The following is a 25,367-nucleotide window of genomic DNA, read 5'->3' on the forward strand; positions in this document are numbered from 1 at the left end:
ACAACAAAGACAAAGATGGAGAATAAATGCTGCAAATAGAAGACGTAGAATGACCCCCCAACAAAGACTTATTGAACAGTCTAAAAGAAGGAAAAATAATCCTGAAAACACAACCAACATTGTCCAAATGCCAAACAGAGCTCCCCGATTGAGAATGACATCTATTCGACAAATGACTCGATCCGTAACTAATGCAGGTAACATCACATTTCTCCTCATCACTATTGTATGTAAACTATATATTCGATTTAAATAAAATTTAACTTATCTTTTAAATATTAGGTTATGGTTTGGTTCCACAAAGGTTTGCAGGACGTAATGATAATGAAGAAGAACCAAGTAATACACACATTACTGAAACTCTACATGGTCAGTCAATTTTATTCATCAATATTTAATACATGTTATTTACTTACCATTTTATGAAATATTTACATATTTATATTTATTATGCTTCATGCTTTCACATAACAGGTTCTCCTCATGCACCGCAAAGGTTTGAAGAATATAATGTATATGGAGCATTGTCAAGTACTTCACCTGTCAGTAACATAGATTGTGGTCAGTACACTATATTTGTATTATGTACAACAGTAAAAAACATATATAAACAATAATGTATTCTAACAATCTTAAAAATACTTCATAAATAATTACATTTACTTACGCTTAGATGTAAAATTATATCTAACTCTATACAAAAAAGTATAATCCAACTTCTTTGTTTAGATTTAAACCCACCTCATCACTACTGTATGTCATTAGCCGAGAAAATCCTTCTGAGTATGCTTACATTCTTTTTAGTTCTTTCCTGTAAAGTATATATTTGATTCAAATACAATTTATCTTATTTTTTAAATATTAGGTTATGGTTTTGCCCCACAAAGGTTTCCAGGACGTAATCATAGTGAAGCAGGACCAAGTAATACATACATTACTGACAGGTTTCCAGGACGTAATGATAATGAAGCAGGACCAAGTAATACGCACATTACTGACAGGTTTCCATGTCGTAATGATAATGAAGCAGGGCCAAGTAATACGCACATTACTGGCACTGAACATGGTTAGTCAACTTTATTCATCAATAGTTAATTTATGTTGTTTACATTCCATTTCAAAAATTATTTTCATTCTATTTATTTACTATTATAGGATTTGTAATTATGATTTTGATATAATTTATTACGGTGTTGAATAATAAAACACCTTTAAGTATCGTTAATTTTCGCAATTACTTCCTTTTTTTTCTGTGTATCAAGATATGATTATACTTTATTACTAACTATCATGGTTTTTAATTTTCTCTTGATTTATTACAGTGATATTGGTTTTTTATTATGCACTTTTTTTCATTGATTTAATACCACACAGGTTATGGTTTTCCTACACAAAGATTGGAAGGATGTAATCATAATGAACCAGGACAAAGTAATACACACGTCAGTACCCTTCAACATGGTTAGTAAATTATTTCCATCAATAGTTAGTACTAATTTTGGTACCATTTAACCTTATTTGTATCTTTTTCCTACCATAATTAATACATGATGTGCTTTAAGAATGCACTTTTCATACTTTGCAATTTATAATACTACATTATTTACTATTCCTCCAATTTATCACAATAATGTAGATATGCTACATGGATTCCCCCGAACACATAATAGTGCTAGAAAATTTTCAAATACGGTTCTGATGCTCAAATTTCAATTGTCTACACCAACTACATGTCCACATTGTCATGCACGATTATTAGACATGTCAAAGTGAGCTAACCCGGCTCACACGGGTTGGCTCACCACGAGCCAGGTTCAAAATGAGTGAACCCAACCCGGCTCACTTTCTGGTGAGCCAGAAATTTTGTAACCCGGCTCAACCCACCACGGGTTGGTGGGTTAAGTGGGTTGGCTCACCAACCCACCTAAAAAAATTATTTATTTATTTTTTTTATTATTCAAATATTTAAATAAATTTTTAAGTCACCCATGAGATGACAATCATAGTAAAATCAAGAACCAATGTTTTGATCATGCTCACCACCAATATATGAAGAATTATTTCCAAGAAAGTATTCATTAGTCTAAGAAAGCATGACTAATATTACAAATTTTCTGTCATGCTATTCAACAAAATATAAATAAAAAAAACTATACATTTTTTTCATGCTAATTTAGAAAAAATTGTTTATAAGACGGTTACTTGAGTAATTTACTATAAAGATTATAGTTAAAGATTAAAGTATCAACATATATATAACTTGACAATCAAATTAATTAAACATTCAAATAATTCAAATATAATTAAGCAACATTCTAGCATTTAAAAATATGAAATTGTGAACAAATATAATTGGAGTAGTAAATAATTTTAAAAAAAATAAAAGAAAATTTTAAAAAAATAAAAATAAAATTGTAAAAAAATGTTGGTGGGTTGAGTGGGTCAACCCACCTTCAACCCGGCTCGAACCCGTTTAACCCGTGGTTAAGTGAGCCGGGTTGAGTTCAACCCACTTTTGAAAAAGTTGAATTTTTCTCAACCCAACCCGGCTCGAACCCGTGGTGAGCCGGGTTGACTCACGGGTTGAAACCCATTTTGACATCTCTAACGATTATTTTATCATGAATCGCGCGATATGTGTTGCTCTGGTGGGAAAGTCTTACTTCCACGTGTTCCTCCTCCACATGAGCTTCTTCAAATATTTTCATATCAAACATCTGAAAGTAGACATTTTAGACAACATATAAGAAGTTACAATCATGTCTTCTCATTCACTTCTCTTGGTGTTCATATGGATGAAACTATAGTAGCAAATGGTCGTGGTATATATAGTTTTCGTGCTCAAGGTGCAATCTATCATAGGATAGGAGGATTTTATCCAAATGATGGGTCCAGACCCCGGTTTTTGCAGTTGTACATTTATGACACTGAACATGAATTACAAAATAGGATGTTGGAAAACCCTCAACTTCATCAAACTATTGTTCATAAATTGCAACAAATATTACACCGGTGCAATCCTTTTGTGCATGTATTTCGACAACTTGCTCAAGAACCAAATATTCAGATGTGTTCTTTACTCATTAAAGAGCGTCCTGCGAATCAACCACAATATAATCTTCCAACTGCATCTCAAGTAGCAGCTATTATTGTTACTGCAGACACAGAATCAATGGCACGTGGCCGAGATGTTAAAGTTGTAGGTCATGATGGAAATTTAATAAACATACAAGAAACCGTAGGATATTATGATCCTTTACAATATCCTTTATTATTTCCATTTGGAACATATGGCTGGGACACCAACACAAAAAATCATAATGGCCAAAGTATCTCTTGCCGAGAATATTATAGTTTCATGCTTCAAGTAACTTCTATCATAATTATCCCAGTTTCATTAAATTGTAATATTAAGAAGGCTAACATATTTTAGAAACACGTGATTATTTAATGTAGATTCGTCCAAATGATCAGTTTGTAATATTACAAGCGGGACGACTTTTACAACAATATGTTGTAGATAACTACGTTAAGATTGAGACCGGAAGGTTACGATGGATTCGTAATCATCAAAACAACTACGTTAAGATTGAGTACCAAGGTTTGCAGGATGCTTTGCATGAAGGACAAACTCACGCAGGTAAATATATTTAAAACAACATTTATTACATCTAAATATATTATCATTCACTCTTTCATTTCTTTGAAGATACTGTTGGAAAGAGGACAATATTACCATCGTTATTTATTGGTAGTCGTCGAGACTTGACATAACAATATCAAGATGGTATGGTAATTGTTGCTCACAATGGAAAACCTGATATTTTCCTTACAATGACATGCAATCCATCTTGGAGTGAAATTTCTTCTGAACTACAAAATCAACAAACTCCACAAGATCGCCCTGACTTGCTCACAAGAATCTTTCGAGCAAAATTTGAGCAATTGAAGGAAGATGTTGTTAATAAAGGAGTCCTCGGAAAAGTTATTAGTTATATGTATGTTACTGAATTTCAAAAACGTGGGTTGCCGCATGTACATATGCTATTGATCTTAGATAATAATGATAAGTTACGCGATCCACAAGATTATGATAGCATTGTGAGGGCAGAAATACCAAATAAGGCAGAAGAACCACAATTGCATGAAGTTGTGTTGAAACACATGATACATGGTCCTTGCGGAACTCTCAATCCTAGATCACCATGTATGAAGCGCAATCAATGCCAAAAGAGATTTCCCAGGGATTTCTTGGAAGAAACACGATAAGGTAATGATTCATATCCACAATATAGAAGACGTTTTGATGAACCAATTTCCATAAATAGAAATGTGACTGTTGACAATAGATGGGTGGTTCCTTATAATCCTTGGTTACTCTTAAAATACGACTGTCATATAAATGTTGAGGTCTGCAGCAGCATCAAAAGTATTAAATATTTGTATAAGTATGTTTACAAAGGACCAGATCGAGTAGCAATGGAGATTCATAGAGGACCAATTATAGATGAAGTCCAGCAATATCTCGATGCTAGATGGATTTGTGCTCCCGAGGCTTTATGGAAAATCTTCAGATTTACAATCTATCGAATGAATCCAGCTGTTGAAAGATTGCAAATTCATTTACCAAATCGACAACAAGTGCGATTTTATAAGCACCAAAACATCAATGACGTGTTGAATGATGATAACAACTCCAAAACCATGCTCACACAATTTTTTGCCCTCAATCAAAGAGATCCCCAATCTAGAACATTTTTGTATCGGGAAATTCCAGAGCATTATTGTTGGAATAATAGACATAAGGAATGGTATCCAAGAAGGTCAAACAAGAAAGTTATCGGCCGAATTTATACTGTATCTCCTTCTGAAGGAGATAAGTTCTTCTTGCGGGTTTTGCTTTCTCACATAAGAGGACCAACCAGTTGGGAATATCTATTATCACCAAATGAAACATATTGTCACACATTCAAAAAGGCGGTTGAGAAATGGGGATTTTTAGAAAGTGACAATAGTATTCATGAATGCTTAGTTGAAGCATCAACTTTAAAAATGCCATATGCTTTACGAAGACTATTTGTGACCATATTACTTCTTTGTGAACCAACTGATGTTAGAAGCCTTTGGAATCACTTCCACACCTATATGCTAGAAGATTATACTTCAACCAACACTTATGTCAATAAGAACTTGATTCCTATGTTATTGAGGGATTTAAATGACCTTTTAATTCAACATGGTAAAACAATCAAGGATTTTGATTTGTCACCTTTATCTTATGATGCATTGCCAACTACTTCAGTACCAAGAATTATACAAGAAGAATTATCGATACAGATACCTAATGAAGATGTTGACAATGTACACAGAGTGAATCATGACCAACTCATTGCCTTCAATACCATTTTAGATGTAATCAACCGTAATCAAAGTCAAGTCTTTTTTGTGGATGGACCAGGCGGAACCGGTAAAACATTTCTTTATCGTACTTTAATTGCACATTGTAGGAGCAACGGTCAAATTATTTTAGCTACAGCCTCCTCTGGTATAGCAGCAACATTATTACCGGGTGGTAGAACTGCACATTCTCGATTTAAAATACCTATCAATGTCGAGGCCGGTTCGTTTTGTTCTATAAGTAAACAATCAGATCTTGCAAAACTAATAAAAATAGCAAAGGCAATTATTTGGGATGAAGCACCCATGATTAACAGATATGTTTTGGAGGCACTAGATCGGACATTAAAGGACATTCTAGATTCTGATGCTCCATTTGGGGGGAAAGTGATCATATTAGGAGGTGATTTTCGTCAGGTACTGCCAGTTGTTCAAAAAGGTACAAAAGCACAAATGATTTCTGCCTGTATTATTAACTCTCATTTATGGAGTAACACAAAGATATTACATTTACAACAAAACATGAGATCATTACAAGATCACAATTTTGCTGAATATCTCATGCGCATTGGAAATGGTATTGAACCAACACAAGTTGATGACATGGTTAAAATACCCCAACAACTAGCAATATCATGGGAAGGAGAAACCTCAATACAACACCTCATACACCAAACTTTTCCTCAGTTACAATTTCATACATGGGATGCATCTTATATGGCTGAACGAGCCATACTAACTCCAAAAAATGAAGATGTAGAAAAACTTAATGACATAATTATCGATCTATTTCCAGGAGAAGAACGTTGAGGTTGAAGGAGACACATATCATTTATACCAACATGAGTACTTGCACACTATTTGTCCAGGAGGTTTGCCACCACATAACTTAAAGGTTAAAAAAGGATCACCGTTAATGTTGTTGCGAAACATAGACCCTAAATCTGGGTTATGTAATGGGACAAGATTATTATGTCGTGAGTTCTATATGAACATACTGGATGTTGAAATATTGACAGGTCACCATGCAGGAAAAAGAGCTTTCTTACCAAGAATTAAACATAAAACAACAGAGAGTGCAGGTCTTCCTTTTGTGCTTATTAGGAAACAATTCCCTGTGAGATTGAGTTTTGCAATTACTATAAATAAATCACAAGGACAAACTATACCTACCGTTGGAATTTACCTTCCACGACATGTTTTTAGCCATGGTCAGTTATATGTTGCTTTATCAAGAGGTGTTTCTCAAACTTCCACAAAAATCCTTATTAAAGAAGGACACCTTGAAGGACAAGAAGGCATTTTTACCAAGAATGTTGTTTATAAGGAAATTTTGTTATCTCAAAACTAGGTATTGTTTGTTTTTTACTTCATTTGTGTCATTAAAAAGACTATATTTTCATATTCTACCTAATTATACTTATATTTACAACTACGATAATAAAATTCATCATATTTATTTTATACCTTGCAGATACGATAATAACTAAGGACAACTTACACCTCCATGAAGAAATACATGTAAGTCATTTCCACAATTTTATACCACAAGAGGTGATATGCAATAAGTGTAGTTTTAAAAGTTTAGTTCCCAATCTTGCAATAGTTGACATTTTCTTCGTAGAATGCAAAATTTTTAAACCAATGGAACACCTGGAAGGATGAATATTCACTTTCATTGGTTAGGCCAATAGACAACAAGGTAATCAAATTAATTCATTTCAACTATAATATGACATGTTTACATATATCAATACAACTATATTGTGCATCGTGTTTACATATATTGTTCTTCAATTGTAGATTCATCATTTGGAAATTTATTCTATTGGTTGGGGATCCACTGTGATAACTGATAAAACACAACTTTCAAATCTAATCAAACGAGAATTACTTTCTCAAAAGACATGCAGGTATTATGCACATTTAAAATTATTTACTTTCTTCCATTATTCTTCTATCATACCACAAAAAATCTTTATTCTTTTTTATTTAACTTCTTTCCATTACCAGGAAACAACAAAAATCATTACCAATCCATACTCGCTACAACAACAATCTTTGTGTTTATCAAAATATATGCATCAATGAGGTTATTACTATTTCTTCAATATTTGTATACCATTACATATACATTTAATGACTCATAAGTAAATAACATTATTCAATGATATTTTTTAGTTCTTTAAAACTCAACAACTTATGGACCATGTCTTCTACAAAGAATTAAGAAGACTGCTTCAAAGGTAAATAAAGTTTTTTTTATTATCTATACATAATTCAATTGCTACATAATATTTCTGTTATTTGCATATATATTAGCAATAATATTTACTTTTTTTACAATGCAGGGAAGTGAAACACATCCTAGACATCAATCTTTATTTGGCCTCCCAATTAAAGAAATGTTTAAGGATGTAAATCTATGATACTTTCATTTACTATTTTTTTCTGCATCATGTATGTATGAAATATATATTTCATTCTTTTAATGAATGTATATTTATAGACACCTACTAAAATAGTTTGTATATTTATAAACAACTACCATTGACTCCATCACATATAACTCATTAACCCCAAATCTTGATCAAATGTATTAAATATTAGTTGATATATAATTTTACGACTTAGCAATTTACTGTTTTCTTTTCCAACCAATCTATGTATACCCATCATAAATTGTCATCGATTATTCTTAATATTATACGTATAGACACATAAAAAAAACGAACACACATGTGCGGCAGCGCCCGTGTTTTCGCTAGTGTATATATATATATATATATATATATATATATATATATATATATATATATATATATATATATATATATATATATATATATATATATATATTCAAAATAAACTTTGACTGGGAATTGACATCTGATGGTGAACTTGCAGGAATGAAAGATAAGCATATCGTCTTGTTCATCCATCGTTCATAGCGTTGTCGTTGGGTTTTAGGGTTTCCAGAGTTCCGATTTCCGTTCATTTCTTCACCGCTTCATACCTTTCTTCTTCAAAATTCGATTCATAATTCTCTATCTCCATTCCTACAAGTAATTCCTCAATCATTTCGTTGCGCTAATTCGTACTCGTTTTGTTTGCGTAACGTGGATTTCTCTTACTTTCTATTTATGGTTTGTTTATCTGAAACCCTTCGAAGCATCGAGGTCGGTGTCGCTGACATTTTGATCTGTTGCATTCTAAAATTCATTTTCAATTATATGACAATTTGTATGCCGATGGATGAAGACATTCAACTTTTGAAGTTGAAATGTCAATGCGCTATACATTACTTACCGAATTTTGTTAAAGATTGATTGTGGGTCACTCCTTGTTTTTGTTGTGTTTATTTATCTCTTTGATTTCATTGTTTTGTTTTTGGCAATAGGTCCTGTCAGTAAATAATTTGGTGGTTAAAGGCTTATGGCTTTTGTTGCTCATCAACAGCAGGTACTTACTTATCAAATTGACCTCCTATTGGATTGTTTTTTATGGCCAACTTTTACTGATCGCTTTCATCAAGATTTTAGCCTTCTATGGATAAAAGTGAAGCCCATAGTAATATCAATGACAATGTGGCTAGTTTATCGTTGTTAAAGGTTGCTGATGATTGTTTACATGATTACTTGCCGATTAAAGGGTTAAGAATTTAGGATAGATTTACATTGTGTTATGATGATCTCAAAGTTTATTATCAATGCTATTTGTATTTTGTATTGTCAGTAGAGTAGTATTGCTGTCCCAGTGATATTTTCTGGTGGTTATTTGTATTTTGTATTCTGTTAGTAATTTGAACATCGGAGAGTTGTCAACATTTATTAGTTATCAGTTATCCTGAAGGTTTAATTTTATCTGAAGATGAAGCTTTACGGAGCATCTCTATTTCTCTCTCAAATTCTTCCGTGATTTTAGAGGTCTGTTGGTATTCTTTGGTAAACACGGTTTCAAAATTTCCAAAGCTTTGTTTGCTGAGAAGAAATCTACTACAATTTTGCCTAAATTATTTTTCTTTGTCAATACAAACACACCAAGTTCAATATGCTTTTCGTATAGTGTAAGTGGTGTTCTGCTTTTACAGTTCAGATTTTCCTTGTTAAGATTTCAAATAAAAGGATATACGAAATATGAATAATTTGTTTCTATTTCCTCAGGGCTTGTTTGTGGCATTTTCCTCAAGGCAGTTGTTATGGAGCAAAAGGCTGAAGCTGAAGCAATGTTTATCAAAATGTCACTTGATTGGAAGAGCTGATTGGCATTGCATACTAAGGTGGAGAGTTTGTTGTACCACTGATGAAAATTTTGGTCTGTCATATGGGTCACTATTTTCAATTATTTAAAAATGTGTGGAACATATTTACATAACGATAGAAATGTCTTAAAATATATTATGAGGTGGATATGTAACAAGATTTAGCAAAGTCAATTTGACATGCTACTTTAATGAGCCTTCTTGAAAAAGAGTTAAAAAGCTTTCCAGTCATGATTGATTAGTTATATTTATATTGTTTTTAACATGATAACATTGCCATCTGGGCATAGTTTTGTGCTCATAGAATGAGGTTGATACTGTAAAACCAAATACTATTTGGGGAGGAAGAGACTGATTATTGCATGTGCATAATTTTCGCAATAATGATTTATTTAACTGCTTACATGTTTTCACTTTTTGGTTGTAATACCAAATTTTCAGTTAGATGTCCAAGGATTCATTTACATACTGGTTGGAAAATTTCAGCAAAAGACCTGCATTAAAATACAGATAAAGGATTTCTTGTTTCCAGTGTAGGGCCTCCTCACATTTGCGGATCTAAACTCAAACCTTTGAAGATTTCAGGCTTCAAAGGCAGTGCCAAAGGTGATGATTCAGTAACCAGTGCAAATGGGTTGAAGGTTCCCAACCCCAAGACCTCTGTTAGACTGGATAAGAGTAGCGAAGTCAAATCAGAATCTCCAAAGTCCAACAATGTTCCACTCTCTCGGGCTTCTGAAGCAAATGAGAACCTTGCAGTATCATCTGGTATTCATAAACTTCTCCAAAAATGGCTTACAATGTTACAAACACCACCACCAAATCAAGGGGAGGAGGAAATCTTGGGAGAACCACCTCCGGATGTCTTACCAGACTCTTTACAAGGGACGAAAAAGACCATAAAAGGTCAGAGTTTGAAGGCAGCATGGTCGTATTTTCTAGCCCTGGATGCAGCAATAAAGATTCCTTTCTTAATATTGTAAGTATGACAATTTTTCCTTCCCTGCTCTTATTATCTGCCTGTCCCTGCACCACGTGTTTGCTGGGGTTGAGGAAAACAAGGATGTGTTGGTGTTTCTTATTCTATCATATGCATTGCTGTTAGGTAATCACATGTTTAATTTAATGACGCGTCTACTTGGACTTTTAGTTTGAAACAAATGTTAGGTTAGGTTATAAGAATTTATAGAGAAAGGGGAACTGGGGGGAGATGACTCGCTAAGTCGATTTAGGAAGCAGCCTTAATAGTAATTTGAAGCACAGAAAGCTTGCTTAAAAAAGAAAGTGCTGCTTTTAATGCTGTTTTGTTTTTTTCTGAGAGATGCTCATGGGACACTCTGAAGTCTGATATATAACAAAACTGCAAAAAAGTATTTGCTTTTAGACAGATTATTTGTATGCAAAGAGAGTACCTCTATTTAGGCAACTACATTTTCTTCCTTAATATATTCAGCGTATTTAACTGGCAATGTCAACAGTCTGCAGTGCACAATAATGCTTGATGATGCTCATCTTCTGATTCCATATTTCTCTGCAGTGCTCCTTTCTACTTGGCTGTTAATGTAGTTTATGGGGCAGAGGTGTCGAAGGAGTTAGCTCCTTTATGGGTTTTGGGGCCACTCATTATGGCTCTCTACATCATGTTGTGGCGGTGGCTATGTGCACTATATGTCTTCAGCTTCAAGCAGACCATCAAAGTAGTTAAGAATTCGCCCTCGTACTGCATGCTGGCATACAGCTATGTCTTTTGTGGCAAGCTCAAAGAAGACATCGAGACTCATATTTTGCAGCCTATATTGAGCATAACAAATACTGATTATAAACAGCTGGGTAGAAAAAAGTTGAAAGAATTGTCAGAATGGATAGTAGAGAAGTATCTTGATTTTGTGGAATCAATATGGCCCTTCTATTGTCGGACAATCAGATTTTTGAAGAGGGCTAATCTTATTTAAAGTTAGTGAGTGGGGTGGGGAAAGTTGGTTGTGATTTCAAGTGAGAGCTGGCCAATCCCGTTTTATACTGGGGTCTGGTGTTTTGAGTTGAGCGAGACTCAGAGGTTGTGTATTAGGTTAGGTTGTACCTTTATCGATGCTTGAGTACGAGGTTATCTAGTAGATTGTTTCTCTTCGTAATTGCTCATTGGTGGGGTTCTTTTTAAACCGTGACACCCCACCATTGTTTTCTTGTGCAAATTATGTAGTTTCACTGCCAAGATGGCTACTAGAACCAGGAGTCTTAATTTAAGAACAGTTTTTACGATAATTGATTTTAAAATTATTGAACTTTTATTTTAGATCTATTATTTAAAAGTTAATGTTGAAACATACTTCATTTTTTTTCTCTCACTATTTACAGGAGTCTCATTTTTAAAATAGAAAAATAATTAAGTTGAAAACAATAAAATTTTTTATAAAAGGTCAAACCTGGACTAAATAATAAATTGTGTCCTTGAATGTGTATCGTGTTGGTTGTTTGGTTACTGAAAGAATTTTTGTATTAGTTCTCTTGAAAAGTTAGTCCATCCTTGTGCTACGAGATTACATTTTCTATCTCATTATTTTCATTCATATGAACCTTAGATCTCTGTGTTTTCTCATTACCACAATTCCATGAGGGGTCATAAAAAATCATTGCATTTAGCTACATTGAAATTTAGAATATTTTTTGTTTATTACTTTTATGTTATTAGTATATATTATTAATTGTAAGTCGTTTAAAATTTTAGACTTAATTAAGTTTCAAGTTTATATAATAAATTTAAAATTTTTTATTAATTTTTTAAAATTTATTGAGTATTTTAAAATTATATTTTTAATTGAGTTTCTGTTATTCAAATTTTTTTGTTAACTAGGTAATGTATGTAACCGTTGAATTAATAAGACTGTTACATTGTGATCTTAATTAGTTATCATCACATCGAATTTTAAAATTAAAATTTTATAATTTATAATTTTGTTGTCTCATTTTTTTTTTTTAGTTTTCAATTCAATCAACTTTTTACATGATTTGAAGTTTATATTTAGTTTTCATTAACATAAATTTAATAATTTTTATAGAATTTTTTTATATTTAATTCTTAATAGTAGTCTTTTTAAGATTTTTCCAACGCAAACATTTTTCAAATGACCTCAAATGTTGGGCTCGACAAGAAATTGCATGAATTCAGTTTTTGATATCATTTCATTACAATGTTATTTGATGAAAAGTGTAAAAGTTTTTTCTATCATAAAATATATAATACTTGTATTCAGGGGAACTTATAAATTTTATATAAATTACAAATTTTATAGTGTTTAATGTAGTTTTTGGCTTGGTGCTTTCAATTCAATCCTGGGAACTTATAAGTAAAAAGAGTCCTTGAAAGGTGTACTTATTTCTTACAATTTGTATAGATTTATATATTTACTGTGCTTGCCGATGTAAAAACAAGGAAAAGTATGGATATTGGTAGTGATATTTATGAGTTGGGTCAGATAAATTTTGGACAATTTTGTTACAGAGTTCACTTAAGTTGGATTGCTTTCCAACATTATTGGGAATTCTTCCTACACCTCCAAGATTGTTTTTCACCTCCAAAAAAATTTTAAATTTCAAATTACCCTTTGACCATTTAAACATAATAACACAAATCGCACCCAAAATTACATCCGAATCTCAACTTTAGTAAAGATGTTTCTGGATGCCGACATCTAGTGAATTTGAACTTACGGATATAAAAAAAATATACCGAGAGTCAACTTCTGAATATATATTTGTTTTTGGTGTCTAAATTCAAAATTTATTTTTTGATTATATTTAATTTTTACTTTTATTAATTTTTTAAGAAATTATATTTAAGTAAATTTGAATTTAAATATATAAAAAGTATATAATTAAAAGGAGAAAGAAAAAATAATTTAAATTAAAAATTTAATTTTAAATAGAATTAAAAAATTTAAATAAAATATAAAATAATAAATATAGTAATTCTATTAATTAAAAAAATACTTATAAATTAAATAAAATTAAAACATAATTTAAATTAATATATATATATATTTTTTTTCGTTTTTCTTTTTAAATTTTAAATTTATTTTTTTACTTCTATTCCATTTTTATTTTTATTATTTTTAACAAATTATATTAAAGTAAATATTTAAAAATACAAGAAATATATAATAGAAAAAATAAAAGAAAATAGTTTAAATTAAAAATTTAAATTTTAAATACAATTAATTTTTTTTAAATAAAATAGAAAACAATACATATATTAATTCTATAAATAAAATAATTATAAAAATACTTATAAATAAATAAAATTAAAAAATAATTTAAATACAAATAATAAAGTTTTAAATTATATATATATATATATATATATATATATATATATATATAAATAAAGAATTCTCTTTTTTATATACACATTTCATAATTTTAACTTTATCCTTTAAAATATTATTATTTATTAAATATTAAAAAATTAACAGTTACTTTTACAAGTTTTTATAAAACTATTTACTTCTCTCCTTCTTCATTTTTTTTATATTCATCAACAGTTATTTTTTCCTATTTTCTCCATACATTTCACTTTATTTTTTATAAATATAATTTTATTTAATTTATTAACTTAATAATATTACAATATCGTTCATTACTAATATATTATCATGTATATTAAAAAAATGCGTACCTGTGTTTACACTAGTATATATAAAAAATTTCGAGTTCCATTTATATATATATATATATATATATATATATATATATATATATTGTTTTTTTTTTGAAATTTAATGTTTTTTTTAATTATGTTTAATTTCTAGTTTTATTAATTTTTGAATAAATTATGTTAAAGTAAATTTAAAATAAAAAACTTTTAAATATATATATATATATATATATATATAATATGTACATAATTTTGTTTTCATATAATATATTAGAAAAGAAAATTAAACTAAAAAAATAAAATTTAAAAACAGTTATACTTTAGTTTAAATATATATATATATATATATATATATATATATATATATATATATATATATATATATATATATATATATTTATATATTTTGAAAGTCGACTTTTGATATTATATATATTTAAAAATTTATTTCTGTAATTTTTCGGTAATATATATATTCTAGAAATCGGTATTATATATTTGAGAAGTCAACTTTAAATAATATATTTTAACATTCATAAGTTGACATTTAAAAAATAATTTTGGGAGTGTGATTTTCGTAATTTGCTTAAATGGTTCGAAGATATTTTTGAGATTTGTTTAGAGATGCTGGAAATATTTTGGAGGTATAAGATTTTTTGACTCAACTTATCCTTAAATGAATTGATTAAATTAGGTAATTTGAGTCAAAATTTTAATTTAAAATTTTTTCAGTAGTCATAATTTTCAGGTATCAATCTAATTAAAAAGTAACTTTACAAAATGTTATTTAAGACCTGAAATAATCCAATAAATTCAGTCATTTTCGAAACTAATATGAAAGATAAAAATAAAAACATAAACCGAGTTTTTGGTTGGATCTCTAATATTTTCAGTAAATTTATCATCTAATTTGTATAAATTAAACTCAGCCCAGTGAGCCCAATCTGATTAGATTAAATTGGATGAAATTAAATAATTAAATAATTTATCCTAATAAACACCCCTAAAAATTAATGTTGAAAAATGAAAAATGAAAAATGATAAAAAAAAGCAACAAATGATTTTATCTTTAAATTTTTTTCTCAATATTTACGAACAAAGTTATAACCATTTGTACCGTTTAGTATAATAAATTATGTAAACATAAATAATAGTTAAACATTTATAAATATATTATATTGTATTATAATAAAATGAAGAATAAATAAAATTTAAAATAATTAATAAACTAAAATGAAATTAAATAAATATTTTGCTAATATATTTTATATTAAAAGATAAATAATATAAATATAAATATAAATATAATAAATAATAAATAGAATTAATTTAAACTTTAATGTATGTTTATTGAAAAATATAGTTTTTTTTGTTAATAAATTTTTATCATTATTTATTTAAATTTATTTTTAATGTTAACTTATTTTAAAACCTTATTTTATAAATTGTCTTTTAAATATATTAATATATCACTAACTCTATTCTATCACGGAATTAAATCTAATATAAATTTCTTATTTAATGTCTCCCAATCCAAATAATTTCATTTTTTAGTATATTGAACAATAAATTCTTACCTTCTCTCTATCAAACAAAATTCTTCCCCGAATTGAACCAAAATATTTAATTAGTCTTTTATACGCTGTGGATGTTAACACTCACTCTGCCATATACTAACTTTATTAATCAATAAATATAACTTATATTGATGACAAAAGCTAATTTTGTTCTTAGAAGGAATTGAAAAAAAGATTTTTTTTTTATTTATCATTGAAATGTGTAACAATAACAATGCATTCTTTTGTGATTTATTAAAAAGATTTTCAAAAAAGAAAATCTTTTTCATTATTTAAGGGATGTGCTGATTGGTTGGCAAGGCCCTGTATTTGGATATAACACTAATAAATGTCACAATAAGTTATGGATATAAAGAAGAATTAACAAGTAATACAATTAAAATTGAATCCTCCTTTTTTATAATTAGGAAAAATAGTTCCATTTATTGTTTATATAGAAAAATGAGAAGTATTATTATAATATTTTACACTATTATAACACCTTAATTTAGAAACTGTTATGAATTAATGGTCGTCCATTGATTTATACAATTACTCATATGATTGATAATCATATTATTCATTACTCTTTATGATGTAATATTTTGTATTTACTATTTGATTTTATATCCTTTCTGGGTTACCATATTGTACCTATAAATAGGACTCGTCCTATCAGTAATGCGACACACATAAAAACAGAAGTTGCTCCCTACTCTCTCATTCTCTATTCTTCCTCTCCTTTGTCTCTCTTATTACCTTTATTTTATAACACGTTATCAGCACGAGGGTTATCCAACTGAGCGTGAAGGCATATTTTTTTTTCTCCCTAAGAACAACGCTCTATATTCCTTAACCGAGGTTCTTTCTAATCTTTTTCTCATTCACAAACTTTATCTCATTTTCTTTTTTTTGTGTAATGATAATTGTTTGATTTATTTTTCTCTGTCATATTATTATTATTATTATTATTTGATTTTAATAATTTCATACATGAAATTTGATTATATTAATATTTTATGTGCTAGTTTTAAACACGCGAAACGTTGCAAAATTCTCTGTCATAATATTTTTATTATGACGATGATTATTATTAATATTATTATTTTGATGATGATGATTATTATTAATATTATTATTTTATGTGTTAGTTTTAAACACGCGAAACGTTGCAAAATTTGGATTTGTGACCCTTGATATTGTAAGGAAGAATTCCTTATATTGGATTTTAAATGTTGAAATATATTTAGATGCAATGGATATTGGGATACCATTAAATAAAGAAATAAAGCAACTAATTTGCTCATAACAAAAATATTGTGAAAAGAGACTTCACAAATATTGTGAATTTATTTCATGCCTATGCATGGCTGGCTGGACAAAGCAATAAAGCTTTTGATGAAAAATCATGAGATCCGCCTAATCTGCTCCATTCCCAGAAGTGAATGGAGCAATCAATATTATGAATTGATTTCATGCCTTCTTGTGGCTGAACAAAATAATGAGCTCTTGATGAAAAATCATGAGGCCCGACCAACTGGTTCTGCTCCATTCCCAGAAGTGAATGCAGCAACATCTGATCCATATAATCATGGACGAGGTCAAGACCATAATAATAATCGTGGTCGTAATTTTGGCCGTGGTCGTAGCCATGGTCGTGGTCGTGGTCATGCTATTTGGACATGGTTATAAAGGAAATTTTCAAAGAGAAACTTCATCAACAGAAGTGGAACAAGAATGCGAAAAAGGAAAAAGAAAGGGGTGAAAATAATGGCAAAAAGGCTGAAAATATATGTTACCGTTGTGGTAGTAAAGGTCATTGGACCCGTGCCTGTTATACACCAAAGCATCTTGTTGAACTCTACCAAGAATCACTTAAAAAGAAGAATGTAGAAACACACTTTGCTTATGAAGATGGTGATTCTGATTATGGTCATATGGATACTACTCATCTTGATATTGGTGATTTCTTTTCTAAACCCGATGGAAGCATTGATCACCTTATTGGTGATGGGAGTGTTAGAAAATAGTTTTATTTTATGATTAATTTTTAAGACAATGTTTTATATTTAATTCATGTTGCTTTTATATGTACAAGTTTTTATGTTTTTATGAATAAAATCCTCTATTTTATTTTTTTTTTCTTTCTCTCCTCTTACAAAGTAATCTCTAATATTGATATTTATGTTTATATGAAGAATGAATATTGGCATTAACACCAATGATGAGGATCTGTGCCTTGCTGATAGTGCAACAACTCATACAATTCTCAAGAGTAATAAATTTTTCTCTACTTTGGTAATGCGAGAAGTCAATGTTAGTACTATTTCTGGTACTACAAATATAATTGAAGGCTCTGGAAGAGCTACAGTACTTCTGCCAAGAGGTACAAGATTGCATATTAAAAATGCATTTTATTCTCCTAAGTCCAATAGAAACTTATTAAGTTTCAAGGATATTCGTCTAAATGGATATCATATTGAGACAAATAATGAAGGAGATGTTGAATATCTTTATATCACTCAAATTGAGTCAAATAAAAAATGTGTATTGGAGAAATTATCAGCCTTCTCTTATGGCTTGTACTACACATATATTAATGCGATTGAGACGCATGTTATTGTAAGCCAGAAGCTTACAAATAAGAATGAATTTCTTGTTTGGCATGATCGGTTGGGTCATCCTGGATATATCATGATGCGAAAAATAGCTGAAAACTCATGTGGACATCCACTTAAAAGTCAAAAGCTTCTTCAGTCCAATGATTTCTCATGTACTGCATGTTCGCAGGGAAAATTGATAATAAGACCATCACCAGAAAAAATTAGAAATGAGTCAATCTCATTTTTAGAACGAATACAAGGTGATATTTGTGGTCCAATACACCCACCATGTGGATCATTTAGATATTTCATGGTATTAATTGATGCGTCCACTAGATGGTCACATATTTGTTTACTATCAACTCGAAATCAAGCATTTGCTAAGTTATTAGCACAATTGATCAAGTTAAGAGCCCACTTCCCAGATTATCCAATTAAGAAAATTCGTCTTGATAATGCTGGTGAATTTACATCTCATGCTTTTAATGAGTATTGTATGTCAATTGGAATTGAAGTTGAACATCCAGTAGCACATGTTCATACTCAAAATGGACTTGCAGAATCATTGATAAAACGTCTAAAATTGATTGCACGACCTTTACTTATGAAAGCTAATCTTCCAATGACTACTTGGGGATATGCAATTCTGCATGCTGCAGTATTGATTCGCATCAGACCAACAAGTTATCACAAATACTCTCCTTTACAGTTGGTTTTTGGTCAACAACCAAATATTTCTCATTTAAGAATTTTTGGGTGTGCTGTATATGTCCCAATTTCCCCACCAAAAAGGACTATGATGGGTCCTCAAAGACGTTTGGGAATATATGTTGGATATGATTCTCCATCGATAATAAAATATCTTGAACCATCAACAGGTGACTTATTTACAGCTCGATTTGCTGATAGTCATTTTGATGAATCAATTTTTCCAACGTTAGGGGGAGAAAGAAAGAAACTGGAAAAAGATATTGGTTGGAATGAATTATCATTATCTCATCTTGATCCTCGTACAAAAGAGTGTGAACTAGAAGTTCAACGGATAATTCATTTACAAAAATTGGCCAACCAATTACCAGATGCTTTTACTGACACAAAAAGGGTAACTAAGTCGCATATACCCGCTGCTAATACTCCAATCAGAATTGATATTCCTGTTGGACAATCTAATATAGCAAATGAATCTCAAACACGCCTAAAGCGTGGTAGGCCTTTGGGTTCCAAAGATAAAAATCCTCGTGTGAGAAAAAGGGAAAAAAGGCAAGATGGCCTAATCGAGGGGGTAAAAGTCCCAAAAGATTCTTTTGACATAATCAATGATTCGGTTCCAGAAGAACCTCAGGTACCTGAAATTGTTGAAAATGATGAGATCTCAATAAATTATGTCATGAATCATAAAATATGGAATCGAAATAAAGTCAATATTGACGAGGTTTTTGCATATAATGTAGCAAAGGATGTCATAAGTGACAATGATGATCAAGAACCAATGACAATTGAAGATTGTCGGCAAAGAAATGATTGGCCAAAATGGAAAGATGCAATCCAAGCAGAATTAGATTCGCTTGCTAAACGAAAGGTTTTTGGACCTGTAGTTCGCACACCTGAGGGTGTAAAACCTATTGGGTACAGATGGGTTTTTGTACAAAAACGAAATGAGAATGGTGAAATTGTTAGATACAAAGCACGGTTAGTTGCTCAAGGTTTTTCACAAAGACCTGGTATTGATTTTGAGGAGACATATTCTCCAGTATTGGATGCAACAACATTTAGATATTTAATTAGCCTTGTTGCACAAGAAGGTTTGAATTTGCACCTCATGGATGTTGTTACAGCCTATTTGTATGGCTCTTTGGAAAATGATATTTATATGAAACTCCCTGAAGGATTTAATGTGCCCAACAAAGCAAATTCTAAAAAGGATTATTCAATAAAATTGAATAAGTCCCTTTATGGATTGAAACAATCAGGACGTATGTGGTATAACCGTCTAAGTGAGTACTTATTAAAGGAAGGGTATAAAAATGACCCTATTTGTCCTTGTATTTATATGAAAAGATCCGAGAATGAATTTGCCATAATTGCTGTTTATGTAGATGACATAAACATAGTTGGAACTCCTAATGAGCTCACAAAGGCAATTGATTGTTTAAAGAAAGAATTTGAGATGAAGGATCTTGGAAGGACAAAGTTTTGTTTGGGATTACAAATTGAGTATTTAAACAAAGGTGTTCTTGTACATCAAGAAGCTTATATAACGAAAGTGCTTAAAAAGTTCTATATGGACAAATCACATTCACTATGCACTCCAATGGTGGTGAGGTCATTAGATGTTGATAAAGACCCTTTTAGACCTCAAGAAAAAGATGAAGAACTACTTGGTCCTGAAGTACCATATCTTAGTGCTATAGGAGCACTAATGTATCTTGCTAATTATACTCGACCCGATATAGCATTTGCTGTAAATTTGTTAGCAAGATATAGTTCTTCACCTACAAGAAGACATTGGAATGGAGTAAAACAAATACTCCGTTACCTTAAAGGCACTATGAATATGGGCTTGTTTTACCCAAATGATTCAAAATTAGATCTAATGGGTTATGCAGATGCAGGTTATTTATCAGATCCTCATAATGGTCGATCACAAACAGGATATTTGTTCACATGTGGTGGCACAGCGATTTCATGGCGATCTGTGAAACAAACAATAACAGCAACATCGTCAAATCATGCAGAAATTTTAGCATTACATGAGGCAAGTCGTGAATGTGTTTGGTTAAGGTCTATAATTCAACATGTGCGACAAACTTGTGGTTTATCCTTGGGAAAAATGAAACCAACAACGATATATGAAGACAATAGTGCATGCATTGCTCAATTGAAAGAAGGATATATTAAAGGAGACAGAACAAAACATATTCTTCCAAAATTCTTTTTCACTCATGATCTTCAAAGAAATGGTGATGTAGAGATCCAAAAGATTCGCTCATGTGAAAATCTAGCAGATTTATTTACAAAGTCTTTGCCAAGGAGAACTTTTGAGCAATTGGTTCATAGGATTGGACTCCGCCATCTTAATGATGTAAGTTTACATGAGGGGGAGAAATTAGAAGATGCAAAGAACAATATTATATAGAATGATGTACTCTTTTTCCTTCACTAGGTTTTTATCCCAAAGGGTTTTTCCTAGTAAGGTTTTAACGAGGCACATTCTTTTATCAATGGACACCCAAGGGGGAGTGTTATGAATTAATGGTCGTCCATTGATTTATACAATTACTCATATGATTGATAATCATATTATTCATTACTCTTTATGATGTAATATTTTGTATTTACTATTTGATTTTATATCCTTTCTGGGTTACCATATTGTACCTATAAATAGGACTCGTCCTATCAGTAATGCGACACACATAAAAACAGAAGTTGCTCCCTACTCTCTCATTCTCTATTCTTCCTCTCCTTTGTCTCTCTTATTACCTTTATTTTATAACAGAAACAAATTTATATGTAAAATATATATTTCAATCTCAAAAGTTTAATTAAAAGTTAATAAAAGAAAATTTTCATAAATCCAAACAAAGGTTAATAAGATTACAAGATGTTTTAATTTATGAATAAGTAGAAATAAAATTCATTTTCCTCATTAATAAGAATAATTTTTTTTTTGTTATAATTTATTAAAAATAGTAGCTTTATTATCAAAATCATTTAAAAGTAATATTCAAACATAATTTTCTAAATTTACCTATAAGACTCTTTTCAAAATGGGAAAAAAATTGGAAAAAAGTATTTTGAATAATATAAACGTAGGAAATGTATTACCCGGGAATTACATAATATTGAAAGTATGATTGAAATTAAATAAAAGAAACATTGAAAAAAAAGTAAAATATAATAATTTAGAAGTAATTTTATTAAATAAAGAACATTTGCAAAGACTTGCGGATGAAGTAACATTTTCAAAGACTAGTACCACTGTATAAATGAAGTTCTCATTCACAAATGGTAATTGAAACAAATCAAATTCTAACAGCAGCAAACATTCTCACAAACCCTCTCTCTCTCTCTCTCTCTCAGAGTAATGGTCACTGCAATTAGTTGCTTCTTTTCTTCTTCTCCCTCTTCTTTCCAACGCAACATAAATCTCAAGGTACTTAACTTTCTCTGTCATTTTTTTGCAATGTAGCTTTCACTGTTTCAAGAATAAAGATTAAGCGATAAAGATTCAAGAATAAAGATTAAGGGATAAAGATTCAAGAATAAAGATTAAGCAATTCAAGAATGTCTATAGAAATTTTATTTTCCCAAAATTGGCGAGTAATAATATGTAATCAGTCTATTAAATCTGTTCGCTAGAATTTTGTTGCTAAATGTATTTGTAAATTTTTCTTTTTCTTGGATAGTAAATTCTATTTTAGTATGGCACCATCTAGTAGTGTTGTTTTGTTTGTTCTTCCTCTTACATTGTGTCGTTTCCTTCCATATTCAGTTGAGGTTATCGCTCCACCGCCAAAGAGTCGCTCACTGGACAATATATGACAAAGGTAGCTTGGTTGATTGTTTGTTGGGCTTATTTGTGAATTTTCTTTGTTTTTTTATTATTTTCTGACTTGACAACCTAATAATCATTTTCATTGTTTGAAGAAATAGTGATTTTATATGATTGAGTTTGGTAAATAATTTGACTATGGAAGATTGGTTTCTGATTTCTGGAGGTGACCTTTGTTAACACTCTTCTGTTTGTGATGGTTAGACAAATCCAGTCAGTATATACACGGAGTACCAAAGTTGAGAGGAAGGCACCAGAAACAGCATGCTTGGGTGCCAGAAAAGCATGATTCTATTTCTGAAAACATCTTTCCTATTAACAAATCATGTTTTCATTTATCCCAAAATGGTGGAAAGTCAAGACTAGTCCCCTTTTGTGACCTTAACAGAGATAACGAAGTCATTTCATCAAATTCAGAGAGGACTCAGAACAGCGCATCATGGATGTTGGGTCCTGCTATCCTAGTTGCTTCTTTCATTTTGCCTCCTCTCATTTTGCCTAAAGTAATGCTTAACAATTTTGGAGAGTCGTCGTCATTAAGTAACTAACTTTTCTTTTAAAGAAATTCTATTGTGATGTGTTACTTTTCATGCAATATATACGATTTAGCATATGCAATGTGTAGTGTATTTCTTGCATTGATGTGCTGTTCAAAGTAACATGTCCCTGATGAATGGAAAATTTGCCCTCAGAATTCTTTTATTGGGGTGGGGTAAGGAACTGGTACCGTTAAACTTTCTGGATATTCATATCTGGAGTATGAGTCTTGTTAATAGAGTGACTGGGAACCGGTCATTCTTTCATGATTAGGACAAAACAGTTTGAAAGAATCATCGAACAATTGGACAGAAATGAAAAATTGAAGTGAAAGAATATTTTACTTTCTTGAAAATGAGATTCCCTAGTATAATTTATATAAATTCCATAGGATTTATATATAGATATATATACTTGTTTGAATTTGCTAGTTTATTAATAGTTTTGAAAACTGTTTGAACCGTCAAACAAATAATTTGTTGAAACTAGTACATGTAAGATTTGAAATGAGGTCTTGCTTGATTGGACAATCTTTTTTCATAAAAATAAAATTTGAAGAAAAAAACAAATAAACGAGTTTTGTAGGCTAATGTTTAGAAGTTGATTTTTAACTAAGGTTTAAGTTAGTTTTCATTTATAAAGAAATTTGTTTTACTTTTGTTTCTTATTTTTTCTAGTAGAAGTGTTTTGTAGAACATTACCAAATATTGATTTGATCCATACTTGCTGCAATGTTGGCACTTTGGGTTGAATATCCACAAACACTGGAGTGACACATTATTTTCTTTGACTGTTGGTACTTTATTATCCTTTCTTTGTTACTTTTTTAATTTAGTGCTTAACTCTGAACTTCCCTTCATTCTTCGTCTCCAGTTTTACTCCTATTATTCTTCACAGAAGCAACTTTCTACAGTGGAGTTGCGGTTTTTCTTCTTCAACTGGACTCTTTAATGAGACGCAGACAACCAAATCATTCTGCAAACAAAAGTGTTACTTTTAGCCCACAATTGGGATATCAAATCTCTTCCGTTGTTACCATGGTGCTTAGTATAACAATTCCAATAGCCACAATGATTTTGGCCTTGCAATGGACTTTCCCTCTCGTCCCCACGACTTTTGTTCCACACCTGGTTGGTATACTTGTCCAATTCACATTTGAGCGGCTTGCAAGATATTGGAAGTCACCATCATGGGCTGCTATTTCTTTGATCTTTCATGTAAGAGAATCCAATACCCTCTTGATTAACCTTTTCCTGGATTTTTGGTAGTAGGATTCTTTGAAATATTCCCATTCCTTCTTCTCAATTGATGATTCATATTATGACACTAACAAATTATTTAATGCGCAGGCATATAGATTTCACCAAATCCATCGTGCTGTAAATCTGCTAACGTATATTTCATTTGAAAGTGGAAGATCTGAGGTTGCAAAAAGCAAACTGCCTGCAGGCAGTTTGGTAACACTTTCAAATATCCTTTACTTGCTTCTTGTGATTTGCTTTTGGTCTTTCTCAAGCTTCCTGATGAGACTGTTTCTGGAACTAAATAGTGATGCCAAGTTGATGTAAGGTTTGTTAGTATCATTTCACAGCTGAAAACAGCCCAACTCATCTTTGGGTTACTTAGTCGTTTTTTTTGGTGATAAACCATCTGATTGGAAGGAATTGATCCTCCCGCTAGTTTACTACTGATTGTGATGGCTAGAACTTGTACATAATGGATTTTCAGTGTAGAAAAGCAAATGAAGAGATATCATAGGTAGTTCTATTTCCGCGGCCATACAAATTATAACCCTTACAACTAGTTA

At 30.6% G+C, this 25,367-nt stretch overlaps 3 protein-coding genes and 1 pseudogene across 4 annotated transcripts; all 4 read left to right on the forward strand.

Annotated features, from left to right (window-relative positions):
- Window positions 1-3,789: 3,789 nt before the first annotated feature.
- LOC114175522 (uncharacterized) lies at window positions 3,790-4,269 on the forward strand. Its single transcript, XM_028060279.1, has one exon. The coding sequence runs from the start codon at window positions 3,790-3,792 to the stop codon at window positions 4,267-4,269; it is 480 nt and encodes a 159-aa protein (XP_027916080.1).
- Window positions 4,270-4,479: 210 nt separating this feature from the next.
- LOC114175523 (uncharacterized) lies at window positions 4,480-6,748 on the forward strand (annotated as a pseudogene).
- A 1,524-nt stretch (window positions 6,749-8,272) lies between these two features.
- On the forward strand, window positions 8,273-11,944 carry EMB2759 (embryo defective 2759). 2 transcript variants are annotated; one of them, XM_028060757.2, is made up of 5 exons: window positions 8,273-8,462; window positions 8,798-8,859; window positions 9,561-9,711; window positions 10,196-10,637; window positions 11,196-11,944. In XM_028060757.2, the coding sequence occupies exons 2-5, from the start codon at window positions 8,833-8,835 to the stop codon at window positions 11,608-11,610; spliced, it is 1,035 nt and encodes a 344-aa protein (XP_027916558.1). In that variant the 5' UTR covers window positions 8,273-8,462; window positions 8,798-8,832; the 3' UTR covers window positions 11,611-11,944. The 2 variants fall into 2 exon arrangements, with proteins under 2 accessions (XP_027916558.1, XP_027916559.1); XM_028060758.2 differs by having other exon boundaries at window positions 9,561-9,676; window positions 10,191-10,637.
- Window positions 11,945-22,496: 10,552 nt separating this feature from the next.
- Window positions 22,497-25,367, forward strand: LOC114179535 (uncharacterized). The gene is made up of 5 exons (XM_028065906.2): window positions 22,497-22,624; window positions 22,964-23,018; window positions 23,228-23,563; window positions 24,434-24,777; window positions 24,910-25,367. The coding sequence occupies exons 1-5, from the start codon at window positions 22,556-22,558 to the stop codon at window positions 25,126-25,128; spliced, it is 1,023 nt and encodes a 340-aa protein (XP_027921707.1). The 5' UTR covers window positions 22,497-22,555; the 3' UTR covers window positions 25,129-25,367.

The sequence above is a fragment of the Vigna unguiculata genome, chromosome 3 (assembly GCF_037176805.1).
Source record: "Vigna unguiculata cultivar grain cowpea cultivar isolate G323 ecotype 2 chromosome 3, ASM3717680v1, whole genome shotgun sequence".
NCBI lineage: Eukaryota > Viridiplantae > Streptophyta > Magnoliopsida > Fabales > Fabaceae > Vigna > Vigna unguiculata.